The sequence below is a fragment of the Engystomops pustulosus genome, chromosome 9 (genome assembly GCF_040894005.1).
Source record: "Engystomops pustulosus chromosome 9, aEngPut4.maternal, whole genome shotgun sequence".
Lineage (NCBI taxonomy): Eukaryota > Metazoa > Chordata > Amphibia > Anura > Leptodactylidae > Engystomops > Engystomops pustulosus.
The window spans coordinates 28,735,795-28,752,303 of NC_092419.1; the positions used below are offsets into that span (position 1 = coordinate 28,735,795).

Below are 16,509 nucleotides of genomic sequence, written 5' to 3' on the forward strand. Positions count from 1 at the left end.
ATGAAGTTTGATGAGGGAAACCCGGAGGGGCTTTGTTAAAGCCCCCAAAGCACTTCAGCCGAATTGCTCATTTGGAAAAACAAAATGGGATCAAATTTATGAAACACAAGTCTGGATTAAAGACAAATTTATCTCCCTGCTTGCATTATTTGAAAGGCTCAGTTTTAGTGATAAAATAGAACATAAAGTGGTACCTCTTTTTTTTTTTTAACTTTATATACAGAAAAATGCAAAATTACAATACATATATTAATCAATTATTTTCCTTTTGTTCCATTTCCAAACAGTACAACAGTATTTTATAACAGACAAGTCAATCCCAGCCCTCCCCCCAACATCCCACCCACCCCTGGCGGTTGACGATTGGCCCGGCATCAGAGGCCCATAGTTATAGGTCAATCCAATCTACACCGAGCAAAGTGGTACCTCTAAGTATGGTTTTGTTAGGGGGTGTTGTTGAACGTTTCTAAATCATGGAAGAAGATATAGTAACTTTCTGCTTTATGCATAAAGACTGAATCACAAAGTATAACCCTTAAATTATGTAGAATGGAGTTTTTAGAACCAGGACCATTAGATTTGAACTTTGGATTCTTCGAAATAAGAGGAATCTGATGTGTCTGAAGGCTTAATTTCCAGTAATACTGTGAGACAAAAGTAAATTTTTGAGCAAGCACCGTCACCATAGGATTATGTGTAGCTGGTGTGCTTGTGAATAATTAATGTTTATTCTCTCCTTTTTAGGGCTTTTCCAAGGATGCCAGACATTGCCTACTAGGGTGTTGCACCTGTAAATATGATCCATTGATAAACATGAACAGCAATCAGGAGAAGCAAACATAGTCCAAAGCTTAGCTGTAGTAATTCTAGATTAATTACAGTGCGCTATGTGAAGTGTGTGTGAAAGGTAAACATGCTATAGATCTAAGTGGTCATGAACCTGAAGAACTTTACCTTCCTTAAAATTATTTGGACTGAGAAGAGAACATGGGGGACACTGCTTAGAGTTAAAGTAAAATATGTATCACAAAGTGGAAGTTTTGCTGTTCTGTCCTGAAATGATGAAACATGTTCCTGCAGTAGAAAAGAGAGGAGAAATTTGAATGGGACGAGTGGAATTCAATACAAATTTCATTAAAAATCCTATTCAGGATGTATCTGAACTTCCCGATGAATTTCCGAAGTTGAGAAACCCGGAGGCAGTGGAAGCCCTATCCGACCCCTGGAGCCCTTTTCCAGCATGGCCTGGCATCTCGTCACACTTGCGCTAGAACTTCTACAAAGACTGGGAGGCTCTCAAAATGTAGCTGCCCTCTTGAGCCCAGACTCAACCTGGGGAAGAATTCCAGGAAGGGAACTGCCGGGACACGCCTTGGCTCTGTTTCACCACTCTGAGGACAGCTACTTTTTGAGATCCTCCTGGTCCGAGGCACGGCGCCAGGTCATGCCGTAAGGGCTTCCGCAACCTCTTGGTTGTGAGTGATTTGAGTTGGACCCAAATCAAATTTAAAGGAAATCTGATGGTAGATGACTATTACGTACCTACCCGCCCCGTGTGACCAAAGCTTCATTTCTTATATCTTTGTATGGCCGCATTTCTGTAAAAAGTAAGTTTATAAGGTATGCAAATTAGCCTGTGGTGCACTACAGAGCACCATCATGCTCCACCGTAATATAATTTATGCACGCCCCAGGGCAGTGCCAGCCGCCTTCTGAGAGCCAGTGATGTCATTGACTCTCTATTCAAATCTGACCACCTCTCAGAATGAGGCTGGCACGGTCCTGGGGCGTGCAAAAATTATATTACAGTGGAGCGTGATGGTGCTCTGCAGAGCACCACAGGCTAATTTGCTTATCTTATGCTTAACTTATTTTTTTACTGAAATGCGCCCATGCAAATATATAAGAAATGAAGCTTGAGACACACGGGGATGAGAGGGGTAGGTACGTAATAATCCTCCTTTCCTCTAAATATTGTCCTTTAGAGGATACTGTTAAATTGAATTTTTGAGAAATTGTGTGGAGAAAGTGTGTGAAACTTTGAAAAAGACATCACCTGGTTCATACTCACCAGATACCTTTACAAGTGGAAGATAATTTTTTGAAAATTAAAAAATACATCAGAAGTCACTTGTACCACATCGGGCCACAAACCAGATCTTCGGCTACAGTTGTTGCATTGATTTCATGACACCAAACTGAAAAACAATCTGTAGAGCAAGTTGGCAATGGAGGCCGAAATGGAGGTCTGTCCTCTTCGGTGATGAGTCCCTTTTTTTTTTTTCTAAGATGCCATGATAGCCTGAGATGGGAATGGCGCTCACAAGGGCAAAGCCAAAAGGAGGCCTTCATGAAGGAAGGTTGCACCAATCCCACTGCTGGAATTATGGTATTACGTATGTTAGATAAACCCCTCAAGACATCAGAGGTTACTGCCTCTTATGGTGGCCCTGCAGTGGATAGCTGAATCCCCAGTATGGTTAGGAATCAGAACTGTAGTTAGAGGACAAAGCCAGGATCAAAGACATGTATCATTGCGTTTCTGCTTATCAGATATATCTTAGGAGCTTTTCCTAATTGATACATCTGGCGTTTGCTGAGTTAGGGTGATGGCACAAATGGCGTTTTGAATGCATTTTTGGCACATTGTTTAAGCAGTCTGTCCAAAAACGCATGTGTTTTTGAAAAACACATTTATTTTTGACAAGTTTCAATTAAGATAATTGGTCAAACCTATAAAAAAACGGATGCTTTTTTAACGCATGCATTTTTTGACGGACGTGTGCCACCACCCTTAGAGTATATTCTGAATTAGCGACTTAAAAAAAAACCAGAATCCCACATTCTAAAGGAAGGACTGCAGGCGCTGCTACAGTTTCATACTGTATGTATGATCTTTTTGTGGTATAAGATGGATAAAACAATGCGTTTTGGCTGAGAACTTGAGCCTTCATAGCAAAAGCATATATAGAGAACCAATTCTGTACGCCATCTTTTAATATCTGTTTGAGAAACCTGGAAAATTAGTTGAAAGAGCTGGAAGAGGTAGGGTTTAGTGATTAGAAAACTAAAATTCAACGTTAAAGAGGACCTGTCACCGCGGAAAACCCACAGACCAAATGTGCCCCCATAATCCTCCCCCCAGCCCCTTTCTCCCTAGCCGTTTTAAAATTTTTTTGATGTGCAGTAAATTGATTTAAAATGATCCGACCTCTTACCAAATAAGAGGTCGGATCGCGTATCTGGCACGCTAGCAGTCGGCGTTATTCATTAGGGGGCGTGCCGCCACACCCCCAGCACGCCCCTGCCAGCGGTCACATTGTAGGAGAAGCTGGCAGCATCGCTCTCCGTGCCGCTGTAAAGAAGCATGGCTCGGCCGGCAATGTGAATAAGCAGATCACGACAGAGTACAACACATGAAAAAAACTGATGTTTTTGCTTGCGATTTTCATCAGCTTTTGATCTAATTCATTAGAGTTTTCAATGCGTTATATACACACACAGACACCGTGCATAAAACGTGCGTGAAAAAGACTCAGGACTGTGGTCTATATTTTCTACGGCAAATGATCCGTGAAAAGCACATTTCACATGCACGTTTCTCAGAGTGCAATGCGTTTCGAATGCATAATAGAATTGTATGGGACATTTTTTACATGCATGACTTGCAAAAGTAGCGCATGCTGAGTGTTTCACGTGCATAAAAAAACGTGCGTGTGTGCGTGAAAAAACTCAAGTCTGATGAAACCCATTAATTACAATGGGACAGAGGGAAATGTGTGGACAGAACAGGCACGTGAAAACGCTAGTGGGAAAGTGGCCATAAACTTGTACGGGGCAAAAGTAGGGCGTACTGAGAGTTTCATGTGCAACTATGAACAAACCCATTTAATATAATGCAAGTTTTGAATGTCAAAAACATGCACAGAACTCGCACGTAAAAAAAACTAGTGTGAAAGGGTCCCAAGAACGTAAGGAATTCAATGACTCATTATCAAGAGCCACCGGCCGCAGGTGATGATGAAGCAGAACGCTGGGGTGTGAGCTGCTGATACAGATGACAGGGCATTGCGCACCTACCATGTCTATTACAATCGCAAAGTAAAATCGACACTGATAAATTATATAGAAATTTTCATGTCTTGACCAGCGCTTTAGATAGATTTGGTGCCACACACCTTCATGACTAATCCAGACTAGCGCAAAACAAAAAGAAAAATCTATATGCTCACGTACACAGCAGCCGTGTCTCTGTATTGACTGCAACTATGGCAGTTATCACCATGCGGGGCCCATAACATCACATTTTACCTTATCACTAATAGAACTGTTCACCTTCACAAGCTCCTGCCTAAATCAACATTAGCAGCGCACCTGGCACCTACCGTAATTCAACAAGTGCAAACACGGCAGACGGGAAGAAGTCTTATACGCTACGCACCAATTCCATTGACTATAATGATGTTGTGCCAGAAAAGTAGTCCTATGTGAATGATGGGTGTAACAATCTCCCACTTCAAGAGATTACTAGAAGTAGGGAGCGTAGATTTGTACACTAGTATGAATGTATCAAGCACATGATGTGTAATATATCGTTTATCTCAGAAAGATCTGAATACTAATATTGGCAAAACCTACGCTAGTTTCAGTCAACATTAACACCTACATATACATGTTACAGCATTTCCCAACATGTCATTCAGAAGCGCTGGGACCATTCGTTTGTGATGCTTAACCTGACATGTTAAAAAATTAGATGAGGATGCATTCATATCTTTTTTTTGTTGTTGTGAGGATACATACATTTCCACTTTATCCTTATAGTGAATTTTCGTTGGTCAGTAGGAGACACAATCATGGAGAAGTCAGCTGACTTGACAGATGTCCAGAAGGCAGTCACTGACACACTCCATGAGGAGGGCAAGTCACAAGAGGTCATTGCTGAAGAAGCTGGCTGTATCAAAGCACATTAATGGAAAGTTGAGTAGAAGGAAAAATCTGGTAAAAAAAAGGTGAACCAGCAACTGGGATAACCGCAGCCTTATGAAAGGGCCATTCAAAAATTTAGGGGATTCACAAGGAGTGGATTGCTGCCGATGCTTCAAGAGGCACCAGACATAGACGTATCCAGGACATGGGCTACAAGTGTCACCTTCCAAGTGTCATCCACTCCTGACCAATAGGCAATGCTAGAAGTGTCTTACCTGGATCATGGAGAAAAAGAATTGGACTGTGTCTCAGAGGTCCGAGATGTTTGTTTTCAGATTAAAGTAAATTTGAGATTTTATTAGGGAATCAAAGGTCCCAGAATCTGGAGCAGATTGCAAGCTGCTTGAGGTTTTAGTGTGAAGTTTCTACAAGCAGAGATGGTTTGTGGAGCCGTGTCATCTGCTGGTGTAAATCCACTGGGGGAAAAGTATCAAATCTGTCTACACCAGAAAACTGGAGTAATTTGCAACTGAAATGCCCTGCACCTAATTTACTGAAGGTTGCAGACTACTTTTCTGCCTTCTCCGAAAAAGTCGTCAGGACAGAAAACAGCCCGTGCGCCAGAAAATTCAATATTGTGGTTCAGAAAACTAGACGAATTAATAGGGGGTGCAAAGTACGACCCTCCAGTCTTATACTGTACCAAATTAATCATCCAGCATCAAACAGAGGGATCAAACCGTTCTACGGTTCTACTCTGCACTGGTCTAAAAACCAACCTAGTAATACGTCTCCCCATTGGCCCAGATTTACCAAGAGTGAGGCATACAACACTAAGTGCAGTCTGCCACACAGATGTGCAGGGGACGGCAGATTGTTGAATATTGGCGCATGGTCTTCAATTATCTGGCGCCCCTTGCACTGCTCGGGATGTATGCGCCATCTTATTTTAGCATACCCAACTAAGCAGTAACACATCACTTTAAGAGCTGATTTTTCTGGCGTGTCAGACACAGTGCAGCCGTGACATAAAACAGGCACAATACTTTATAGCTATCTGGGCCGGTGTGTTTTACAAGACCAAAGTCAGCGGTGCCTTCTACCAGGAAAGTTTAGAGCACTTTAGGTTTCCCCCTGCCCACAAGCTTTTTTGCGCAGGACTTGGCACCAGCCTAATCCTTTTTGAGTAAATTCAGGAGATCAAAATTTAGGAAACATCTCTAATTCTAAACTAAATTTGCCCTTAAATGTGTTAAAATCTGTAGATTGCCCCTTGGCTACCAAGAAGAATATTGGTGACATGTTCACCCCTTTACACAGAGGCCATGATACTGTTAACGCTAATTTTTCCGAGATTCCAGCAATGACATTCACTGCATGGAGTATACTGCCACCTAGCGGCATATTCTTATTTTCACCTTGGTTTATTGCACCACCTTAGGATTCACACAAACTATATCAAGAAAGCAGCTTTACTTTGTACCTCAGGACAACGATAAAACAAACTTTGCTGGTGCGTATAAAACAAGGAGAAGATGTAAGGCATAAAAGAAGACTATAAAGAAAAACGGATCAGTAAAAGATAGCGGAGAGCAGGGACGTGCGGTGGAGAAATCCCCCAAAAACTGGAACAAAATAAATAATTCAAACACGTACTATACACTTGGTCATTGAGACAACATAAAAAGTCTGAACAATGTTAAAGGTGGGGCGGAGGGGGTCACAATGAAGTTATATACAATGAAATCCACAAATGTTCATCTTTGTGATTAGATTGTAAGTCATTAGTTCCCAGGGTTTCTATATATTGAGGATCTGTAGGAAAACTTCTCAGGATAAGCTCAGGGCGAGGTAACAATAGGCAGCGAGCACCCGGCGGCTTCTGGAATACCACGCTCTACATCCTCCAGGTTGGCTGAGGGTCTATATAGACTAATAGCTTCTACTAACTCATAGCTGCAGTCCAATTCGAATTCTTTTAGGAGCCATAGTGCTAAACTCTCCAAAAAAAAAAAAAATTTAAGAAAAATCTCCACAATGTTATTACACTAAATGGAACATGGCGAAGAAGCTTGGAGTTTGAACGTTGAGGAGGCACCGAGAAGTTAAGGTGGCACTGGGACGTCACATCTCATCATCCAGACCGTAATCGTCTTCTGGGAAGTCACCGACCACCACAAACTGGGGCTTGACGAATGCACCGTACTTGGGAGAACACGTGAAATAACGTTTTCCCTCAACACTGCATAAAAAAAAAAAAAAATTACGTTAAAATTAGAAGCCAAAAAAAAAAAAATAACAACGTTTTTAGGTTTCATGTAGAGTTTCCCGGTCACAACCCGTTAATATTAAAATTAATTAATAATTCCTTTATTTATATAGCGCACGCAGATTATGCAGCGCTGCACAGAGTTTGCCAAATCAGTCCCTGTCCCCAATCTAAACAACTTACCAGTATGTTTTGGAGTTTGGGAGAAAACCGGAGGACCTGGAGGAAACCCACATAAACACGGAGAGAACATACAAACTCTTTGCAGATGTTGACCCTGAGACTTAAACCCAGGTCCCGAGCGCTGCAAGGCTGTAATGCTAACCACTAAGCCAAAATGAAACCCTCAGAGATAGACATGTAGATTGAATGGAGCGGCAGTCGGCATACTCAACCTGCTGCTTAAATCATTTGGGACACAACAGTCCCCAGTTATTGTCCTCCAGAAAAACAGTTGTGACCTGAAAACCCCCGCAATAGACACCAAATATATTAAAGGCCTGTGGCAAAGATCATACGCACCTCCCATCATGTTTTCCTAAGGGCTCATCATATTGCACACCCACCCAGAATCCAGGTTTGAAGTCTGTTAACCCTAAAAATGTAAACACAAAAGTTAGGCGAAAAAAGAAATCTACCATCAAAACTCAGCATGATAAACCTGGAGCACCTTAATTGGGGTAATCTTCTTAGATCTGTTATCCATGGCCTCCTTCCTTCTAAAATCAACTTTTAAAACTATGCTAATGAGCCCAAATGGTTCTATGGGCATTACCAGAACCCCTCTGTGCTGTAGATTCACAGGCTGTTGCACTGTGCAGGTGCACTTACACACCCACTGTGTGCCAAAACTTCCTGTGCTCCAGTGAGATTACAGCGGAAGAGGCAGTGACGGTGAAACAGCCTGTGACGTAGGGATTCTAGTAACCCCAAAGCCCTTCAGCTATTCTTAACAGAAAGTCTATGACAGTAATGAAAATAGCCATAGACTGCACTGCTGCGAGAATGGGGCCATTGAATCCCTGTTCCCGAGATAGATGTGCGTCCCAGATGTAGGTACCACAACTATCATATTTATGACTTATCCTGTGGCTTCATCATAAATATTAAAAGGGTTTTCCCATGGATAGGGCCTAACTTGCTGTTTAGTGGGGGTCTCAGTGCTGAGACCCCCACAGATCACTAAAACGAGGGGTCCTTTGGTCTGATCCCCGTCAGCTCCATAGAGATTAATGGAGCAGAATGGTCATGCGCGGCCATCTGTTCCATTAGTCTGACGGAGCGATCTGGGGTGGTCTCAGCACTGAGACCCCCCACTGATAAGCAAGTTAGGCCCTATCCCATGGATATCATGATTATCCCCAGACTATACCGCAGGGGCTATCCATTTCTGAGACTCACCCACATACATTACAGCGCCTCTTTTAGTGGGCTGTCCAGCCACCCGCACCTCACATCGAGACCCTGGAGTGATGGCCTCCGCTGCCAGCCTCTCCTCCTCCAGCTTACGCTGTTGCTCTGCGGCTTTCTGAGCAGCTTCCTCTTCATTGAACTTCCCCAACTTATTCTTCTTCAAAAAGGAACGTACAGAGTCTGCGGAAAGCGGATGAGATATTCAATTCAACAGATTGGAGACATATTTTTTTATGAAGAAAAACCACCTTTTTTTTTAAACCAGGACAACCCCTTTAATACAATCCAGGGAATTATGGGTAGTTACATATTACTGGAGAATAACAATACTTATTCATGTTCATGGACACGTTCCTGTGCTTCTTTCATGTGCTCTGCAACCCATATTTGAGATTTTTATGTGTATAACAAAAATAAACATAAGGAAAACACCTTAAAGGGATTGGCCCACAATAGTAACGATGAAAAGTATATGGATATAGGGGTCCCTCCACTTGTATCGTGACGGATTGAGCACGGGTTTCCCGTCCCGTCACAATGAAGTGATGGTAACACGCTTTAGGTGTGACACAAATATCGGAATAACGGGGGCATCGTTATTAGCTAGGTGCAGGCAATACCATTGCTTTATTCCAGCAGGGCAATACTTATTTCGGTCCTAAATAGTACTAATCGTCCTAATGTCAACACCCACAATTCAATATGGGTAACAACATAAAAAAACGAGGCCCATACCTGATCTTTTCTCATAGGCTTCGTGCGAGATCTCATATTTTTCCACTCTGGACAAGTCCTCGTATTCCCCAACCTTGGTGCCGCTCTTATCAATCACCTGAAGGAGAACATCTATTAGTAAAATCTGAACCCAAAAAATATCCTCCAGCTCCTACAACACAGAAAAAAAATGAGGCTTCTTACATGTATCCTGCAGCCGTCATCCACGGGGTAGGAGCCCAGCAGCGCGTCGTCCTGATCCAGGTTCTGGATAAACGTGTTGTCAGTGCTGAATAACTGCAGGTCCATACATGATGCAGGAGAACCGACCACCAGCTCCAACTTACACTAAAAACATTATTATAAAAAATTGCGTTTACATCTGACATCACAACGGCGTCAATGATTATTTTATTACTACCACTAGGTAACGTCAAAGCGGATTTATAGAATCTTCTAGAAACCAGTGGTGGCCCGAGATCACAGACTTCTCCTAAATATTTGATTCTGCAGGGGTTTCCTTAAAATACAATCCTTCACCAACATTGAGTTATCCTAATTTTAAATGGGTTTTCTAGAAATGCTGGCAAAAATCACTGGGGACCAGAGAGCGGGTTCCCCCCCCAAAATAGAAAGCCTATTTACGCTGCTCCGGGACTTCGGGTTTGTGCCCAGTTCTGCCAATAATAACTGGCTTCCTGGGACCAGAATATTTTTATTTTGTTCCCAGGTCCGAGAAGGGCACTCACTGGCCAAATCAGAATCAACGACTTCCCCCAGAATTTACGAAAAGTGCATGCCCATAATCGGATTTTTAGAGTGATCCAGAAACTCTCAGATGCTCGGGAACCAGTTTTTTTTCGCTTTGTGATACCATGCAGACGTGAAAAAATAATACAGATGCAAATACAATACTGACACAAACCAGATGCATTTTTTAAAGGGGTTATCCGGGTTTAAAAAAATTTTTATGGCCGGGCTGGGGAGGGCTATTTAAACATAATAAACATGTACTTACCTCCTCCGGTGCTGCCGATGTCCCGCGCCGCGGCCGGTCTTCTCCGTGCGCCGGTTTCATTACAAGTGCGCACAGGAAGCTCCCATCCGACACCATCTCCCAGCGCTTACAACGCTGAGAGATAGGGACGGATGGGAGGAGCCGTCCACAACGCGGACCGGAAGCTCCCTGTGCGCGGCTTCCATGCCCCTGTTTGTTTACAGGGGCACGGATCGAAGTGACCGCGGCCCAGGACATCGGCGGCGCCGGACGAGGCAAGTCCATGTTTATTATGTTTAACTATCCCTCCCCAGCCCGGCCATAAAAAAATTTTTAAACCCGGATAACCCCTTTAATGACTACAACGGACACTCCTGTGTGACTGAGCCCCGAGGGTGCTGTCACAAGTACCGCTAGAGGCGCGTTTACAAACGTAGTGCTCGCTTACGGGGGTCAGGCCATTGCCTCATCACATTAAACCAATGCAAGACGCTGGGTTCTGGTTTATTATCGCTTGAATTTCCATTGCTATGGAGAGAGGAGCGGTTACCCCACCTCTCCATCGCAGCAGAATTATGGCCGCCTGACCGTAGCTGGGCATACGTCAGTGTGAACGCAGCCTTACAGTGATCCTAAATGGCTTCTCTATGCGAATGCTCAATCGTCCTCCTTAAAGGAAACCTACCACTTCCAATGGTGGGTATAAGCAGCAAATGCCGTGCACCAGCTCAGGGCGAGCTGGTGCCGGCGCTTATTTTCGTTATGTTTTTAAACCGATACAAAGCGTTTAAACGCTTTATTAATCTTTATATACAAGTACCTTCACTGCACTGTGGTCCGCACTCGGCGCACCTGAATAGGAAGTGGGCGCGCATGGTGCGCAGAGCGTGTACCACAGTGCGGTGAAGAATAATAAAGCGTTTAAACGCTTTATATCGGTTTAAAAACGTAACGAAAATAAGCGCCGGCTCAGCTCACCCTGAGCTGGTGCACGGCATTTGCATCTTAGAAGCACGATTGGAAGTGGTAGGTTTCCTTTAAAAGTGATTCTTATTTGCCCGAAATCAGGGGCGAGTCCGGAGGTCCCCCATCATAATACCCAAACCAGATCAGAGGGGATCCGACTCCTCACACCCACCGATCAGTGTCAATCACACAAGAGCTGCAGCTACGCCGATGTTTACACCCATCTATGTACGTGCCGCTACAGTGCGGCTGTATCCCTTTAACTGGCACATCCCTTTAAACAGGATTTCCAAATATCGTATCCAGCCCAACCTAAGATGTGCAGAACAACCTGTGATACAACGTGCAATACTCTGCAGTGTAGGTCCCCCATCATAATACACACCACAGCAGCACAGAGGATTTAATCCACACACCCTACTAGAGGGGCTCTCTGTTACAGAGGAATAATAAGCCCTGTGTCACGTGTGTCTCCCCGGCCTCCATGTTCCATCCTCCGCACCTTTAGCTCGGCCAGTGTGAGGCCTCTGTCCAGCCTCTTCTCCGCCGTGAATGTGTTGAGGCTGCTACTGACCAGGACGGTCACGACCGGAGCCGATCTGACGATCACGGAGCTCATGGCTGATGCGTCCTGCGGAGACGGGAGCCGCTGCAGCTGCCGGTGGGCGTGACGTCACGGGAAGGGGCGGAGTCTCACGGGGTGAAGGGGTGGGGCTTCCAACGGCTGTCCCATAACAGGAAACTGAGAAAGCGAGGGAGACGGGAGTGCAGTCCGTATGCACGTGTATACGGCGCGTACTAGACAGGATTAGGGCTGAGCGCGAGTAGTGTATATCATATGGACCTGTGGGGTTTTTCCGTTTTTTGGTTTACGTCTTTCAATCCCTTGCGCTAAGGTTACACTACTGTTCAAAAATACGTTCCTTACCTCCGTTAAAAAAAAAAAAGGTTAAAACCGGAGGTGTAACGTATCAGTTTAAAATCCCAATGTAAATTTCATATCACCTGTTATGGTCAGTTGGGCACCTGTTATTCATGCGATTTTTTTTCAATGTAGGAAAACTGCCTCCAATGTCATTTTATTGGCCAAAAACGGAACATAACGGATGACGTAAAATTTACAATAATGTCAATGGAAATTTTAATTGATATGTTTAATCTCTCTAATATACTTTTTTTTTTTTAATCGGTGGTAAGGAACAAAGGCTACATTCACACGAACGTATGGGGAACGTACATACGGCCGGCGTATATACATCCCCCATACACTTCAATGGCCTCACGGCGCCATACGTACCGCTCCGTAGCCCATAGAAAGATGGGACAAGTCTTATCTTTCTCTGGAATGCGGCTCCTCTCCCCTTCGCCGATGCATGCCCGCCATACTACGGTACGGCAGGCATACATAGTGTGAATATAGCCTTAGAGTGGTGTCACACATTCCCGTTTTGTAATAGAATCAAACCACACTGGGTCGGGCCACAGACGATCGCATATACATTTGCATGCAAACGCATACGATCGGCAATCAGCACCCGGTGTCTCGTATTGTCTATATGCAAGACACTGGGACACCTGAGGGTGATGTCATACATGGCGTTTTTAGGCCGTATTTGTCCGTTTTTGATTGCACAAATTCGAAAAACCGGACAAAAAAACATGCGTTTTGAAAAAATGCATGTGTTTTTAAAAAACGGCCTAAAAATGCAATGTGTGACATCACCATTAGGGTGGTGGCACGTGCCGTTTTGGACCCGTTTTTAGTCATGCGTTTTCAGTCCGTTAAAAAACGCATACGTTTTTGAAAACGCCTCAGTTTATCCCAATTATCTATTCAAAAACGGACAAAAACTGTTTTCTTTTAAAAAAAACCCATGTTTTTTCAAAAACGCATGCAGTTTTTAACTGAAAACGCATGACTAAAAACGGGTTCAAAACACCACGTGTGCCACCACCCTCAGGTTTGCACTGATGTTGTAGGGACATGTATTGGATATACGTCCCCATAAAGAGCTATAGTGCCTGATATCAGTGCGATGACCACACGTGCGTCGCTGTACTGTACTGTGCACACATATTGGAATGTGCTGGAATGATTTATATAATGTATCTAGAGAGAGGGGGGTCCTCTGCTAAAGTGATGAGTGGAGGGGGTGTCACGTTCTTCTCAGGTACAGATCCCTACATCATAGTTTCATAGTTTATACGGTTGAAAAAAGACACTTGTCCATCAAGTTCAACCAAGGAAGGGTAGGGATTGGATGAGGAAGGGATTTAGGGGAAACAATCCTATATAGCATAACAATCAATGTTATTTAGGTGTAAAAAGACATCTAGACCCTCCTTGAAGCTCTCTGCTGTCCCTGCTGTGACCAGCGCCTGAGGCAGGCTATTCCTCAGATTGACAGTTCTCATAGTAAAAAATCCCTGTCGCCTCCGGTAATTAAACCTTGTTTTCTCCAAACGGAGACAGTGCCCCCTCGTCTTTTGATTTGATTTAATCTGGAACAACTTGCCACCATATTTTTTGTATGGACCATTCATATATTTAAATAAATTAATCATGTCCCCTCGTAGTCGTCTCTTTTTCAGACTAAATAAATCTAGTTGTTTTAATCTTTCCTCATAACTAAGACCCTCCATATCCCTTATCATTTTTGTGGCTCTACGTTGAACCCTCTCCAGCTCCAGGGCTTCCTTTTTATGGATCGGTGCCCAGAACTGGACAGCATATTCCAGGTGTGGCCGAACCAATGAATTGTACAGTGGTAATATTACATCCCTATGCCGAGAGTCCAGACCACTTTTGATACATGACAAGTTCCTACTGGCTTTAGAGGCAGCTGATTGACATTGCATGCTGTTATTCAATTTATGATCTACTAGTACCCCCAGGTCCTTCTCAACAAGGGACTCTCCCAGATTTACTCCCCCAAGGACATATTTTGCCTTTGGATTATTGGCCATCATAAACTGGCACCATGGTAGAGCCAATTTTTAGTTAAAAAGATGACGATTAAGGGTTTTGTATTAATACTTTTTTACCGCCATAGTAATGGAGCAGTTAAATAAGCCATGTTTATTACTAAGGTTAGGCCTGACCTTTTGGGTTGGGGTAGCTGGATTCCTCTGGTACCTGAGTGGCTGGCTTTGGTGCAGCATAGTGCAAGACTAGTCACGGTCGTTTGGTTGAGGTGGAACAAGCTTTGTCCAAGTCGAAATTGCAACAAGAGGGGGAGGCTGCAATAAGTTGGAAGGTTCCCCCTGGGGCACTCCTGTGTGATGTAGGGATGCCCAGGTAGATGGCAGACGAGGCCCATGATGTTAGCAGCAGCCAGGAATCACACGTGGAGACAAGACGTAGAACATCAAACTCATAGGGGCACATTTACTTACCCGGCCCATTCGCGATCCAGCGGCGCGTTCTCTGCACAGGATTCGGGTCCGGCTGGGATTTAAGATGGTAGTTCCTCCGCCGTCCACCAGGTGGCGCTGCAGCGCCGAAAATAATCTTAACGCCCCGGAATGCACCATCCCATAGAAGGTGAAGGTGAGCGCTCCCCAAGCGACACATTTGCGGTTTTTAAATGCGGCGGTTTTTCCGAATACGTCGGGTTTTCGTTCGGCCACGCCCCCCCGATTTCTGTCGCGCGCATGCCGGCCCCGATGCGCCACAATCCGATCGCGTGCGCCAAAAACCCGGGGCAATTCATGTACAAGCGGCGCAAATCGGAAATATTCGGGTAACACGTCGGGAAAACGCGAATCGGGCCCTTAGTAAATGACCCCCATAGTCTTTTTATTACAAGACTTCAACGCAGCAAACGTAACAGGCTGGGGTAAGGGTCCTGTCTGCAAGGACCAAGGTAGCTGGTTGGCTGCTGCCTGGTAGAGAAGATCACAGCCCAGACTCAGGAACTTCGGAGCTGTAGGCCTGAAGGTGGGAGTTTCTCCTCAGATAAGATAGCAGCAGCAGTCTGCAGGCCGCATGCTCTTCTCTCTAGAGTCTCGGACAGTTCTGGAACTTCCAATCAAAGGGAGTGCAAGTAAAACTTCCCTTCAGGGTGGACTCCATGCATCCACCTCGGGGCACAACAGGATTGACATAAGTAACAATAGTTTGAATTGGTTAACAAACAGATCCACCGGGCAGATAACATGTTCAGCTGCATTACCAGTTATGGTCAGTAGATGGCGTCCATTGAAAGGAATAAATATCTGATTAACCCCTTAAGGCGGGAGGGGTTTTTCGCTCATTTTCGCTCTTTTTTTATCATTTTTCCATGTACAGAGCTTTGTGAGGGCTTATTTTGTGCGTAACAAATTTTACTTCTCCGTCACATTATTAATTATTCCGTGCCATGTACTGATAAGCTGGAAAAAAAATTCCAAATGTGGGAAAATTGGAAAAAAAAACACGTTCGCGTTACGTTCTTGTGGGCTCAGTTTTTAAAACTTTCACCATGCACTCCAAATAACAACTCTGTTCTTTGGTTTTTTACGATCTCGGTGATACCAAATTCATACAGGTTTTATTGCGTTTTAACACAAAAATGAAACGAATGTGTACAAAACAGAAAAAAAAATGTTTCGCCATCTTCTGACGGTAATAACTTTTTCATATTCTGGTGTACGGAGCTGTGTGAGGTGTCTTTTTTTTGCCAAATGAGCCGACGTTTTCATTGCTTTCATGTTGAGGTCTGTGCGACATTTTGGTTTTTTTAATTCCATTTTTTATGTGAAGTAAAATGGTGTAAAAGTTGCTTTTCGGACATTTGGGCGCTACTTTCCGTTATGGGGATCACCGCTGGCAATAACTTTTTTTATATTTTGATCGTGCATTTTAGGACACGGCGACTAGTGTGTCTGTGATTTTTACTGTTTATTGCATTTTATGTCAGTTCTAAGGAAAGGGGGGTGATTAGCACTTTTAGGTTTTTAAAATTTTTTACATTAACCCTAGATGGCCTGATCATTCCTACCATATACTACTGTATTGCAGTATATGGCATTTCTGCACAGTATACATTACAATGAGCCACTGGGGGTGGGGTTTGCTGCAATATGCAACTACATAGTTTGGATTATCATTGTAGCTTGCTTCTGGGGTCCTGGGCTGCCTGGGACTACAAGAGGCCTTGAGTCCTGTCTGGCAAACTCTACCCTGGGGTGATGGCAAGGGTGCCCACAAAGAGGGCTCTGAGTGCCACCTCTGGCACCC

At 44.0% G+C, this 16,509-nt stretch overlaps 1 protein-coding gene across 1 annotated transcript; it reads right to left on the reverse strand.

Moving 5' to 3' along the window:
* Window positions 1–6,387: 6,387 nt before the first annotated feature.
* Window positions 6,388–12,002, reverse strand: TBCB (tubulin folding cofactor B). Its single transcript, XM_072123672.1, has 6 exons — window positions 11,791–12,002; window positions 9,530–9,673; window positions 9,347–9,443; window positions 8,600–8,791; window positions 7,721–7,793; window positions 6,388–7,171 (listed from the first exon to the last, which is right to left on the reverse strand). Exons 1-6 carry the CDS (start codon window positions 11,905–11,907, stop codon window positions 7,054–7,056), a joined length of 741 nt encoding a protein of 246 aa, XP_071979773.1. The 5' UTR covers window positions 11,908–12,002; the 3' UTR covers window positions 6,388–7,053.
* Between the last annotated feature and the right edge of the window lie 4,507 nt (window positions 12,003–16,509).

Excerpts from the sequence above, each read along its gene's own strand:
- TBCB (XM_072123672.1), bottom strand. The coding sequence starts at position 11,907 with ATGAGCTCCGTGATCGTCAGATCGGCTCCGGTCGTGACCGTCCTGGTC. Across the intron at positions 8,792-9,346 it reads AGCCTATGAGAAAAGATCAG|ACTCTGTACGTTCCTTTTTG; the intron begins GTATGGGCCTCG and ends CGCTTTCCGCAG. Across the intron at positions 7,794-8,599 it reads AGGCGCTGTAATGTATGTGG|GGTTAACAGACTTCAAACCT; the intron begins GTGAGTCTCAGA and ends TTACATTTTTAG.